Source organism: Carcharodon carcharias, chromosome 1 (genome assembly GCF_017639515.1).
Source record: "Carcharodon carcharias isolate sCarCar2 chromosome 1, sCarCar2.pri, whole genome shotgun sequence".
NCBI lineage: Eukaryota > Metazoa > Chordata > Chondrichthyes > Lamniformes > Lamnidae > Carcharodon > Carcharodon carcharias.
This window is the reverse complement of record NC_054467.1, coordinates 247,590,100-247,604,862: the sequence shown is the minus strand read 5'-3', so window position 1 is coordinate 247,604,862 and position 14,763 is coordinate 247,590,100. Positions and strand designations below refer to the sequence as shown.

The 14,763-nt window shown below is 45.2% G+C and overlaps 1 protein-coding gene across 1 annotated transcript in view; it reads left to right on the top strand.

The window, feature by feature from the left end:
• LOC121275902 overlaps positions 1 to 14,763 on the top strand; it is a 46,537-nt gene that overhangs the window by 20,706 nt on the left and 11,068 nt on the right. The window contains 3 exon segments of the mRNA XM_041183717.1: positions 3,771 to 3,827; positions 8,085 to 8,152; positions 8,627 to 8,747. Of these exon segments, the coding sequence (XP_041039651.1) occupies positions 3,771 to 3,827; positions 8,085 to 8,152; positions 8,627 to 8,747 (246 nt within the window).

Sequence of the window (14,763 nt, the reverse complement as noted above, 5' to 3'; positions counted from 1 at the left end):
ATGATGCTAGGGTCAGCTTACAAATTTTCTCATTACAGGGCCTGTGATTGGCCTCTTCATATCCCTGACTTTGAGCTATTCTTCACGCGGCCTTGCTATCCATTAATTGTCCTCTGCCTTGTCGACTCTCTCTAGATTCCTGGCACTATCGTCACAATGAGCCTGACACTGCCTCTTCCATTCAGTGACCTGACTTTGTAAGTACTCTGTCGTATTTCGTGTCGTCTCTTCCTGCACTTTCCTTTCCTGTCTTTCATCACTTAAATCTTTTGTTGCCCGATTCACCATGGCCTCTCTGTCTCTTGCCTTACTCTCCAATTCCCTTTTCTCCTCTACTAACTGCTTTACTCTCTTCATAAGAATCTGGTTTTGCATTTGTAAACGCAAAAGCCAAATCACCTTCTCTTTCGATCTTTGTGGTTGCTATTACTTGTCCACTGTACCGCCTTTTCCCGCAGATTTTCAGAGTGCGTTCTTTCTCGCACCCATTGCTTATAAATGTTTACTTTGCTGCACACCTATGAGGATACCCTATCCTAGGTGTGGGGAAGAGTTTCTTCCCTTTGACCTTGCTTGTCATTTTGTTCCAGACCCTAGGGTCCTGCTGGGATTGCCAAGACCTGTAAGGGGTTCCATTCCCTTCCTCCTTACAGTGGTTCTTGAACCCTGGAGTTACCAGAACATAACGCACGCAGCAAACATGGTTCAGCTCAACCTTAGATTCATTCATTCGTTCAAACCCCTTTACGATTTGACTGAAACCAACATTCACCCACGTGGCTGGTTGTTACCAGTGTCATTTTCGGGCCTGGATCTGCTGGATCTGGAGATGACCAGTCCCCATCCTTCCTCCCCTGACTGCAGGAACCACGCTTCGATATTGCCCTTTTTTTATAGTGTTTAAGTCGCGCTATCCCACAGCTGGGCCTCAGGCATAGATTCCGTTAACATTCCAATGGATAGTCTGGCTCTTTGCCACTTAACCCTGGTCTTTTCAGTGCCCTGAGCTAAGCAAAATTGTAAGGGTAAAGACAATTTTCCTGCTGTTGACAGTACAGAAGGATGATATGATTTCCCTCCCACGGGGAGGGGCACTTAGCTCATAGCTTATTCAGGTGTAAATGCTCCTTTCATTCTCAGTTGGAACTGCTCACAATCCACCATAATTACAGTTCACCTGCGTCATTGTCCAGTTTCTAAATCAATCATGAATCAGTTAGCTCAGTCCCTCTGTGTTGAGGTTAATTGATTCTTGTCATTAAATTCATGGGTTAACTGTTTCAGGTCCTTCATTACATTAAATATGTGTCTCCTGGTTACTGACCTTGCTGCCATATTGGAGACAATTCAGCCTTTTTATTCTATTAAACCTCTTCATAATTTTGAAAACCCTTCCCTTCACCTTCTCTGCTCTAAGAAGTGCAATACCAGCTTCTTAAGCATTCCACTTACCTAAAACCTCCAATCCTTAATTTTTTTTTCTAATCTGGTTCACGTGGTCACTGGACATTAGCAATAGGAGCTCCCCCAACAGAACTCTGCTACCCCGCTGATTAAAGATCAGGAGTTAAGCTGTAGACGTTATCCTGGTAGATCTGGAGTGTCAGCTGCGAATGTCCATTATAAATAGCTTGTTTCTCGGAGCTAAGCTTTTCCATTAATGCTTAGAAAGTTTGATGTCAGTGGAATAAAGGGTCCCTGTTTTATAACCTCCAGGCAGACTGGTTGTCTGAATCACACATTAACACTCGACTCCCTAATTCATCAAGTATCTGCCCAACTCAGCCTTGAATATATTCAATGATGCAGCTTCCACTGCTCTCTGGAAAGGCAATTCCAAAGACTAATGACCCTCTGAAAGAAGAAATTCCTGCTCATCTCAGTTGTAAATGGGAAACAATTCATTTTGTGCATCTAGCTCTGGATTCCCCACAGGGGAAATATCCTGTCAGTGTCTAGGCCGTCAAGCCCCCTCAGGATCTTATATGTTTAAATAAAATTACATTTTGTTCTTCTCCTTCTGGCCTCCATCTGTGCTGTAACCTTTCTATGATTCTGAGAAGCCAAGGAGCCAAATTGCTTTTTAACCCAATCAATTTTCCTGCCACCTTGAAAATGAGTGTATGTAAACCCCAGAGATCTTTCTCTTCCTGCACCCCTTCCAAATTGTACACTTTAGATTTTTGTTTTGTTCATTCATGGGATGTCGGCTTCGCTGGCTGGGCCAACATTTATCACCCATCCCGAATTGCCCTTGAGAAGGTGGTGGTGAGCTGCCTTCATGAATCATTACAGTCCATGTGGCACCCACAGTACTGTTTAGGTGGGGAATTCCAGGATTTTGACCCAGCCACAGTGAAGGAACGGCGATATATTTTCAAGTCAGGATGGTGAGTGGCTTGAAGAGGAACTTCCAGGTGGTGGTGTTCCCATGCATCAGCTCCTCTTGTCCCTCTAGGTGATAGTGGGCGTGGATTTAGAAGGTGTTGCCTCAGGAGCCTTAGCTATAGTGCATCTGCTGCAGTGGTGGAGGGAGTGAATGTTGGAGGTGGCTGATGGGGTGCCAATTAAGTGGGCAGCTTTGCCCTGGATGGTATCAAGCTTCTCAAGTGTTGGTGGAGCTGCCCTCATCCAGGTTAGTGGAGGGTGTAAAAGCAAATTTCTGCGGATGCTGGAAATCTGAAATAAAAATAGAAAATGCTGGAAAAACTCAGCAGGTCCACAGCATCTGTGGAGGGAGAAATAGAGTTAAAACTTTGAGCCTGTATGACACTTCTCTGAAGCAATGTGGCTGATTCTTAAACACCTTCTGAAATGGTCCAGCAAGCCATTCAGTCGCACTGTGGGTGTACCTACACCACATGGACTGCAGTGGTTCATGAAGGCAGCTCACCTTCACCTTCTCAAGGGCAATTGGGATGGGCAATAAATGCTGGTCTAGCCAGTGATGTCCATATCCCATTGAATGAATAAAAACATTTCCAAAGGAGAGTCCATGGATTTTCTTTGTATGGGCTTTGGGAAAGGATCTTATAAGGATCTGCACAGGAGCATTGCTACCACAACAGACTAAGCTAGTTGAGTGCTGAAGGACATAACTACCAGACTGGGTCTGTGACAGGTGGTGAGGGATCCTACTGGACCTTGTTCTCACCAATCCCCCTGTTGCAGGTGTATATGCCATGATAATAGAGGAAGGAGTGACCACCTCACAGTCCTTGTGAATACAAAGCTCCATCTTCACACATAGGATGCCCTCCACCATGTTGTGTGGCACTAGCTGGTTCAATAAAGAGTGCAGGAAGGCATGCTAGGAGAAGTGCCAGGCATGTCTAAAAATGAGGTGTCAACCTGGTGAAGATATAACACAGGACTACTTGTGTGCCAAAGCATGCGATAGACAGATCCGACAACACATCAGATCCAAGCTCTGCAGTCCTGCCACATCCAGCCATAAATTATGGTGGACAATTAAACAACTAACTGGAGGACGAGGCTCCACAAATATCCCCATCCTCAATGACGGGGGAGCCCAGCACATCAGTGCAAGAGATAAGGCTGAAGCATTTGCAACAATTTTCAGCCAGAAGTGCCGAGTGGATGATCCAGCTCGGCCTTGCCCTGAGCTCCCGAGCATCATAGATACCAGTCTTCAGCCAATTAAATTCACTCCATATGATATCAAGAAATGGCCGAAGGCAGTGGGTACTGCAGATAGGCCATAGACCATGACAACTGTTTAACAATGATACTGAATACTTGTACTCCAGAGCTAGCTGCACCACTGGCCAAGCTTTTCCCATGCAACAATGTAGAAAATTGCCGAGGTATGTCCGATCCACATAAAGCAGCACAAATCCAATCCAGCCAATTACCACTCTATCAGTCCACTCTCGATTATCAGCAAAGTGATGGAAGGTGTCATCTACAATGCCGCTATCAAGCGGCACTTACTCAACAAGAGCCTGCCCACTGGTGCTCAGTTTGGGCCAATTAATGCCTGACCTCAGAACAACCTTGGTCTAAACATGGATAAAAGAGCTGAACTCCAGAGGTGAAGTGAGAGTGACTGCCCTTGACATCAAGGCAACATTTGACCAAGTGTAACATCAAAGAGCCCTAGCAAAGCTGGAGTCAATGGGAGTCAGGGCGAAAACTCTCTGTTAGTTGGAGTCATATGTAGAACAAAAGGAGATGGTTGTGGTTGTTGGACATCAATCATCTCAGTGCTGGGAAATCACTACAGGAGTTCCTCAGGGTAGTGTCCTAAGCCCAACTATCTTCAGTTGCTTCATCAATGACCTTCCTTCCATCATAAAGTCATGTGGGGATGTTTGCTGATGATTCACATCCTCTCTCTCCAGTATTGTAATGACATCTTTGATCAATATTGCCAACCCAACCCCTTTTCTTCCTTTCCTGTCTCTCCTAGACACCTTGCACCCAGGAATATTTAACACCCATTCCTGCCCTTCTTTGAGCCAGGTCTCTGTTATAGCAATAATATCATAATTCCATTTGCTAACCTATGCCTGCAGTTCACCAATCTCATTAATCACACTCTCTGCATTCACATACATGCACATTAGTCCTGAATTAGGCTTTGTTTTACTTTCCTGCTTATCCTGACCCCATCTAATGTCTTCCTGTTGCCTTTTCTAATTCTATCAATCTCTCCAAGTATTCCACCTACCATGAAGCAACTTTCTGATATATCCCTGTTATCAGTTGATACTTCACTACTTCCCACTGCCAGATTTTCTCCTCTGCACTTTGATCCACAGATACACAGGTCCTTAGTATACAAGTACAGCATATAATCTGGAAGACTAATGGAATGCTATCCTTTTTAATGAGAGGAATTGAACATAAAAGTAAGGATGTTATGCTTCACTTATACAGGTCACTGGTGATACTGCATCTTGAATACTGTGTGCAGTTTTGGCCACCTTATTTAAGGAAGGATGTAAATACCTAGGAGGCAGTTCAGAAGAGGTTTACTAGATTGACATCTTGAATGAGTGGGTTGTCTTATTAAGGTAGGTTGGGCAGGCTGGGCTTGTTTCCACTGGAGTTTAGAAGAGTGAGGGGTGACTTGATTGAAGTATATAAGACTCTGAACGGTATTGACAAGGTGGATGTGGAAAGGAAGTTTCCTCTTTTGGGTGAGTCCAGAACCAGGGGGCACTGTTTTAAAATTAGGCATTGTCCTAATAGGACAAAGATTAGGACAAATTTTTCTGTCAGAGGATTGTGTGACTTTGGAACTCTGAGCGTCAGAAGGCAGTGGAATATTTTTAAGGTACAGGTAGATGGATTCTTGTTAGGCAAGGGAATCAAAGGTTATCAGGGGTAGATGGAAACGTGGAACTTGAGGCAAATGGATCAGCCATGATCTTATTGAATGGTGGAAGAGGCTCGAGGGGCCAAATGGCCTACTCCTGTTCCTATTTTGTATGTTACATATGTTGGTATGATGGGGGATTTTAGCTACAGTGTTAGGTTTGAAAAGCTGGGCTTGTTCTCCTTTGAGAGAAAGAGATTGAGGGAAGGTTAGGTAGAGGTGTACAAGGTTATGACAGGCTTGGATAATGTCAACAAGGAAAACCTATTCCCACTAACTAATGGTACAGGACGAGGGGACCCAGATTTAAGGTTTTGGGCAAGAGATGAAGGGGAACATGAGGAAGATTGTTTTTACATAGCATGGTGTAATGAACTTGAAACTCACTGCCCAAAGGAAATTACCCGGGTACTTGAAGGAATTAAACTTGCAGAGCTATGGAGATAGATCAGGGGAATGGGACTGACTGGATTGCTCCATAGAGAACTGGCATGGACTCAATGGGCCCAATGGCTTCTCTCTGTGACATAATTGATTCTGACTCTATGACTCCAAACAGAACTGAGACTAGGATCCAAGTGAATTTTGTTCGATCCCTTTGAATGAGGTACCAGAGCACAGCTTGGGATAATACCATAAATGAATCACAGCTTCAAAAGTGGGTGAAAAAATTGAGGAAATCATTTATTCTGTTTCTCAAGATAATCTTTATTCTTCATTAATGTTATTTTACAACATTCCAATCAGTTTTAGCATGCAATATGTATTATAGAAGTGTAGCTAGATTACCTTTAAAATACAGGTCCTGGGAATAAAGCTTAAGACTCACAGATGAGTGATGACAATGTGGTCAGGGCTTACTGTACAAGGGTTACTGCTCATTGTTGCCTTGCATACCTGTAGTGCACTCAACTGTCCTTATACCATAATGTAAGATCAGATCATGACAATAGTTTTGCTACCACGACATGTCACATTGGAATTGCATACAGGCTAAGGGGAGGAAAGGCTGCTTGGCTCCTTAATACCTGACAGTGAAGTCAGGCGGTTAATTGAAATTGTTTCAAAGTTTTTTTGAATTCATTCATGGAATGTGGACATCACTAGCTAGGCCAGCATTTATTGCCCAATCCCAATTGCCCTTGTTCAAAGGGCATTTTAGAGCCAATCACATTGCTGTGAGTCTGGAGTCATATGTAGGCCAGACCAGGTAAGGACAGCAGATTTCCTTCCCTAAGGGACATTAGTGAACCAGATGGGTTTTTACAACAATTGACACTGGCTTCGTGGTCATCATTTGGCTTTTAATTTTATCGAAATCAAATTCCACCATCTCCTGTGGCAAGATTCAAACCGAGGTACCCTGGCTCTCTGGATTACTAGCCCAGCGACAATACCACTACACCATCACCTCCACTGTACAGCTTTGAGGGCCCCACTCCAGGAGGTATTAACCTGTGTGGTACTTCTTAATGGTGAGAGACAACAGCTGTTGAAAACCATGAAAGATCAGTGTGGATAGAAGTGAGAGAAAAGACCACTCTATCCATCCAGAGGACAAGCCACTTGGTACTTGGTACATTTACAGTTCTCCATAACACTGCCAAGTTTAGTGTCATCACACTATGCAAATTTGACAATTCTACCTTACAAGGTGTCATTGTAAACTGGAAATCAGCCATGCCCGACAGTTTGACTTTGTGCACCTTCTTCCTTTGGGCCCTCATTGACTTCACGTGCAGACACACTATTGGGCAGAAGCCCACCGCAGACAGGAAGCCCCTGTCCTCTTAAGTCCTCAAGAACAGCAGCAGCAACGTTACACAGTTAGGCACGGTGAAATATAACTTTATTGTATTTGGCCATTAGCAGAAGCTTGATTTCAGTGTGAATTCTTCTAGCTAATTCGGGAGTGTCGCAATGGATAATTCTAGCCGGAAAGAAAACGAAACTGAAGGGACCTTGTTGTTCCTGGTTACTCCAATGGACCTAAATGCTGCTTTTCCAGCAGCAACACCCCCGAACTGGGGTGCGGGAACCCCTGCAGTCTGCCTCGGAGAGAGCTGGCAGGAGACTGGCACCATGGTGGCAAGCAGGACCTTAGGTTTGAAGCAGGAGAATGAGGCCGTTGCAAACACTGCACGCAATGTTACCCGTTCCCGCAAAAGGTCCGGTGGCGGGGGTGGGGGGGGGGCGTTGTGGTGGGAACGAGGACAGTTTCTCGCTGCGCTGGGCCGGTGAGAATGCATGTCCTATCGCGCAACGCTGGCCAAATTAATTATGCAGTCGGGGCTTACCCAAGCTTTTGCGTGACGGGGCGGGGGTGGATAGCATCATATCCAGGCGTCATATTTAAAACAAAAACAGAATTACCTGGAAAAACTGAGCAGGTCTGGCAGCATCGGCGGAGATGAACAAAGCTGACGTTTCGAGTCCTCATGACCCTTCCACAGAACTGGAACTCAACAGCTTTGTGCCTCTCTGCCAGATGCTGCCAGACCTGCTGAGTTTTTCCAGGTATTTCTGTTTTTTTTGTTTTGGATTTCCAGCATCCGCAGTTTTTTTGTTTTTATGTCATATTTAAAAGGTGTCTGGGTGTCAATTTATCAACCGTTAAGGGAGAAGATCCACCTCCCAGGGGAATCCTGCAGGTAGAAGCCACACCCCCTGGAAGATCTTGCAAATAGAAGATCCAGGTGGCAGATGCTCCACCCAGCCATTGCTATACGTGGCATTCCAGGGTCCCCAGGCACTGGAGACCTCCATCTTCCCTTCCGATCTCTGCAAGCTCCCCGGTCCTTCTTGCAGGTAAGTCCCGATATCCCCATGCCGTGTTGGTCCATGCGATATCCCAGTTGGGGCTTTCCCAACCTTTTTGTGTGACGGGGCGGGGCTGGATAGCATCATATCCAGGCGTCATATTTAAAACAAAAACAGAAATACCTGGAAAAACTGAGCAGGTCTGGCAGCATCGGCAGAGATGAACAAAGCTGACGTTTCGAGTCCTCATGACCCTTCAACAGAACTGGAACTCGACAACAACAGGAACAACAGGACTCGAAACGTCAGCTTTGTTCATCTCCGCCGATGCTGCCAGACCTGCTGAGTTTTTCCAGGTATTTATGTTTTTGTTTTGGATTTCCAGCGTCCGCAGTTTTTTGTTTTTATGTCATATTTAAAAGGTGTCTGGATGTCAATTTATCAACCGTTAAGGGAGAAGATCCACCTCCCAGGGGAATCCTGCAGGTAGAAGCCACACCCCCTGGAAGATCTTGCAAATAGAAGATCCAGGTGGCAGATGCTCCACCCAGCCATTGCTATACGTGGCATTCCAGGGTCCCCAGGCACTGGAGACCTCCATCTTCCCTTCCGATCTCCGCAAGCTCCCCGGCTCTTCTTGCAGGTAAGTCCCGATATCCCCATGCCGTGTTGGTCCCTGCGATATCCCACTAGCGACATGGAAAATTGGGTTCTGGTCAGGCCTTCATCTGCATCTGATTAACGGAATGAAAAATGGTTTCAGGCCAGCCTCTGCCGGGAATGGTAACACCCCATGACAGAGCTAGAAAATACAACTGAGAACCAAGAGGAATACAGAAGGTTCAGAGGGGAGGTGAAAAAGCATATTAGAGAAGAAGAATGATTATGAGAAAAGGCTGGCAGCCAACATGAAGGGGAATCCCAAAGTTTTCCATAGGCATATAAATAGTAAAAGGGTGGTAAAAGGAGGAGTAGGGCTGATTCAGGACCTAAAAGGGAACTTACGCATAGATGAAGGAGTCATGGCTGAGGAATTAAATGAATACTTTGTGTCAATTTTACCAAGGAGGCAGATGCTACCCAGGCCGTGGTGACAAGTGAGGAAACTGTCACTAGAAGGGTTCAAAATTACCCTCGGTGCTTAAATTTGATAAGGCACTGGGACCTGATGAGATGCATCCAAAGATATCGAAGGAAGCGAGAGCAGAAATTGCAGGGGCGCTGGCCATAAATTTTCAGTCTTCCTTTGTGGTAACTATGGTTTTATCTGATGTGTAATATACCTTTAAGAAGAATGTTATTAAGGAAGATCACATGATCTTAGTATCCAATAGGAGAGTAGTCAGTAGTTAGCAGTCAGTAGTGTAGAGATAGAGTTTCAGGCAAAAGCACATGTTTAGTTGCTGCTATGTACCTTTGTAAATAAACTAAAGCGTTTCCACCTAAGAAGAGTCTGCTGATCAACTCTATCAATAGCACCATCACTCACAACACTCGGTCATCACTCACAACAAGAGTGCGACAAGGATCCACAGGATCCAACATCCCCAAACCAAGGGGTCGTGCCAGAGGGCTGGAGAATTGCAAATATTATGCCCTTGTTCAAAAAAGGTTGCAAGGATAAGCCCAGCAATTATCAACCAGTCAGTTTAACTTCAGTGGTGGACAAGTTTCTAGAAACAATTATTCGGGATAGAATTAGTAGTCACGTGGAAAAGTATGGGATGATAAGGCAGAGCCAGCATAGATTTCCAAAGGGGAAATCATGTTTAACTAACTTGCTGGAGTTTTTTGAAGAGGTAATAGAAAAGGTTGATGAGGGTAATGCTATTGATATGGTGCACATGGATTTTAAAAAGGCATTTGACACAATGCACACAACTGACTTGTGAGAAAGCTTCAAGAGGGCATTAGATGATTATGTGAATAGAAACAATATGCAGGGGTACGGGGAAAAGGCAGAGCAATGGCACCAGGTCATAATGCTCACTTGGAGAGCCGATGCAGACATGTTGGGCCAAATAGCCTCCTTCTGTGCCATTAAAATTCTGTGATTCAGTCACAGGATAAGGGGCCTGATCATTTATGATGGAGATGTGGAGAAATATCTTCATGCACACCGGGGTTTCTTTTTTCTTCTTTCATAGGATGTGGGCTTCGCTGGCTGGGCCAGCTTTTATTGCCCATCCCTAGTTGTCCTTTAGAAGGTGCTGGTGAGCTGCCTTCTTGAACCGCTGCAGTTCATAAGACCATAAGACATAGGAGCAGAAATTAGTCCTTTCGGCCCATCGAGTCTGCTCTGCCATTCAATCATGGCTGATAAGTTTCTCAACCCCATTCTCCCGCCTTCTCCCCGTAACCTTTGATCCCCTTACCAATCAAGAACCTATCTATCTCAGTCTGAAATACATTCAATGACCTGGCCTCCACAGCCTTCTGTGGCAATGAATTCCATAGATTCACCACTCTCTGGCAAAGAAGTTTCTCCTCATCTCTGTTCTAAAAGGTCTTCCCTTTACTCTGAGGTTGTGCCCTCAGCTCCTAGTCTCTCCTACTAATGGAAACATCTTCCCCACGTCCACTCTATCCAGGCCTTTCAGTATTCTGTAAGTTTCGATCAGATCCCCCCTCATCCTTCTAAACGCCATCGAGTATAGACCCAGAGTCCTCAAACATTCCTCATATGTTAAGCCTTTCATTCCTGAGATCATTCTCGTGAACCTCCTCTGTACCCTCTCCAGGGCCAGCACAACCTTCCTAAGATACGGGTCCCAAAATTGCCCACAATATTCTAAATGTGGTCTGACCAGAGCCTTATAAAACCTCAGCAACACATCCCTGCTTTTATATTCTAGTCCTCTTGAAATAAATGCCAAAATTGCATTTGCCTTCCTAACTACCAACTCAACCTGCAAGTTAACCTTAAGAGAATCCTGGACTAGGACTCGCAAGTCCATTTGCACTCTGGATTTCAGAATTCTCTCCCCATTTAGAAAATAGTCTTTGCTTCTATTCTTCCTACGAAAGTGCTTGACCTCACACTTCCCCACGTTGTATACCATCTGCCACTTCTTTGCCCATTCTCCTAACCTGTCCAAATCCTTCTGCAGCCTCCCTGCCTCCTCAATACTACCTGTTCCTCCACCTATCTTTGTATCATCTGCAAACTTAGCCAGGATGCCCTCAGTTCCTTCATGTAGATCATTAATGTATAAAGTGAAAAGTTGTGCTCCCAACACTGACCCCTGCGAAACTCCACTAGTCACCGGCCGCCATCCTGAGAAGGACTCCCTTATCTGCACTCTCTGCCTCCTGCCAGACAGCCAATCTTCTATCCATGCTAGTACCTTGCCTCTAACACCAATGGCTCTTATCTTACTGAGCAGCCTCCTGTGTGGCACCTTGTCAAAGGCCTTCTGGAAGTCCAAGTAGATAACTTCCATTGGCTTTCCTTTGTCTAACCTACTCATTACCTCCTCAAAGAATTCTAACAGATTTGTCAGGCATGACCTCCCCTTGATGAAACCATGCTGACTTTGCCCTATTTTATCATGCATTTCCAAGTATTCTGAAATCTCATCCTTAATAATGGACTCTAAAATCTTACCAATGACCGAGGTCAGGCTAATCAGCCTGTAATTTCCCGTCTTATGCCTCACTCCCTTCTTAAACAGGGGGGCTACATTAGCGATTTTCCAGTCCTCTGGGACCCTCCCTGACTCCAGTGATTCCTGAAAGATCACCACTAACGCCTCCACTATCTCTTCAGCTATCTCCTTCAGAACTCTGGGGTGTAATCCATCTGGTCCAGGTGATTTATCCACCTTCAGACCTTCCAGTTTTTCTAGCACCTTCTCCTTGGTAATGGCCACCATACTCACTTCTGCCCCCCGAGTCTCTTGAAATTTGGGGATGTCACTTGTGTCTTCCACCGTGAAGACTGACGCAAAGTACCTATTCAGTTCCTCCACCATTTCTTTGTTCCCCACTACTACTTCTCCAGCGTCATTTTCCAGTGGCCCAATGTCCACTTTTGCCTCTCTCTTACCCTTTATATAGCTAAAAAAAACTCTTGCAATCTTCTTTTATATTACTGGCTAGTTTATCCTCATATTTAATCTTCTCCCTCCTTATTTCTTTTTTAGTGGTCCTCTGTTGGTCTTTGTAGGCTTCCCAATCCCCTGGTTTCCCACTGCTCTTTGCTGCATTGTATGCTTTCTCTTTAGCTTTTATGCTGTCCCAGACTTCTCTTGTCAACCATGGTTGCCTCATCCTCCCTCTAGTATGCTTCTTCTTCCTAGGGATGAATTTTTGCTGTGTCTCCCAAATTACTCCCAGAAACTCCTGCCATTGCTGTTCCACTGTCTTTCCTGCTAGGCTCATCTCCCAGTCAATTCTGGCCAGCTCCTCCCTCATGCCTCTGTAGTTGCCTTTATTCAACTGTAATACCGTTACATCTGATTCCAGCTTTTTCCTCTCAAATTGCAGGGTAAATTCTATCATATTATGGTCACTTCCTCCTAAGGGTTCCTTTACCTTAAGCTCCCTTATCAAATCTGCCTCATTACACATCACTAAATCTAGAATTGCCTGTTCCCTAGTGGGCTCCACCACAAGCTGCTCCAAAAAGCCATCTCGTAGACATTCCACAAATTCCTTTTCTTGGGATCCACTACCAACCTGATTTTCCCAGTCTCCCTGCATATTGAAATCCCCCATGATCACTGTAACCTTGCCTTTCTTACATGCCTTTTCTATCTCCTGGTGTATCTTGTGCCCCACATCCTGACTACTGTTTGGAGGCCTGTACATAAATCCCATTAATGTTTTTTTACCCTTGCGGTTCCTCAATTCTACCCACACCGATTCTACATCATCTGACCCTACATCATTTCTTGCTATCGATTTAATTTCATTTCTTACTCAAAGCAACCCCACCCCCTCTGCCAACCTGCCTATCTTTTCGATAGGATGTATTTCCTTGGATATTTATCTCCCAGTCCTGATCCCCTTGCATCCATGTCTCTGTGATGCCCACCACATCAGACCTGCCAATTTCATTCTGCGCCACAAGCTCATTTACCTTATTTCGTATACTGCGTGCATTCAGATACAACACCTTCAGTCCTGTATTTCCCGTCCCCCTTCTCATCATCGTCCCTTTATCTGATGTGCTTGAAGTTAGATTCCTAGCCCTTTCCAAACACTCTGTCCTACATTGTGTTCTGGAGACTTTAATAGCCTCTCCTGGGCTCTTCTTTCTTTTCAGTTTTTTCATAATTTTCTATGAAGTTGAATCTGCCCCCCACACGCTAACCTGCTGCTTTGTTTCCCATTAGTTATACTTCTTGGAGTTTTACCCCCCCCCCTTTCTAGTTTAAAGTCCTGTTGACCACCCTATTTACCCTTTTCGCTAGAACATTGGTCCCAGATCGGTTCAGGTGGAGACCATCCCAACAGTACAGATCCCTCATGTGGTGTAGGTACACCCACAGTGCTGTTAGGGAGGGAGTTCCAGGACTTTGACCCAGTGCCAGCGAAGGAACTAAGTCAGGAAGGTGACTGACTTGGAGGGGAACGTCCAGGTAGTGATGTTCCCAAATGTCTGCTGCACTTGTTCTTCTAGATAGTAGTGGTCGTGGGTTTGGAAGGTGCTGTCTGAGGACCCTTGGTGAATTCCTGCAGTGCATCTTGGAGATGGCACATACTGCTGCCACTGAGCTTTGGTGATGGAGGGAGTGAATGACTATGGAAGGGGTGTCAATCAAGTGGAATGCTTTGTCCTGGATAGTGTTGAGCTTCTTGTGTGTTGTTGGGGCTGCACTCATCCAGGCAAGTGGGGAGTATTCCATCAGACTCCTGACTTGTGCCCCGTAGATGGTGGACAGGCTTTGGGGAGTCAGGAGGTTGGTTACTCATTGCAGGATTCCTAGCCTCTGACCTGTTCTTGTATCCACAGTATTTAAAAGGCTAGCCCAGTTCAGCTTCTGGTCAATGGTAACATCCAGGATGTCGATAATTGGGGATTCAGTGATGGTAATGAACATTGAATGTCTAAGGGTGATGGTTGGATTCTTTCTTGTTTTTGATGGTCATTGCCTACCACATGTGTAGCGTCAATGTTACTTGCCATTTGTCAGCCCAAACCTGGATATTGTCCAGGTCTTGCTGCTTTTGGACATGGACTGCTTCAGTATCTGAGGAGTCACGAATGTTGTTGAACATTGTGCAATCATCAGTGAACATCCCCACTTCTGACCTTATGAAGGAAGGAAGGAAATTGATGAAGCAGTTGAAGATGGTTGGGCCGATGAAACTACCCTGAGGAACTCTTGTGGTGATGTCCTGGAGCTGAGATGACCAACCTCCAGCAACCACAACCGTCTTTCTTTGTGCTAGGTATGACTTCAACCAGCGGAGAGTTTTCCCCCTGATTCCCATTGACTCCAGTTTTGCTAGGGCTCCTTGATGCCACACTCAGTCAAATGCTGCCTTGGTGTCAAGGGCAGTCACTCTCTCCTCACCTCGGGCATTCAGATCTTATGTCCATGTTTGAACCAAGGCTGTAATGAGGTCAGGAGCTAAGTGGCCCTGGCGGAACCCAAACTGGGTATCAGTGAGCAGGTTATTGCTAAGCAAGTGCCGCTTGATAACAGAGT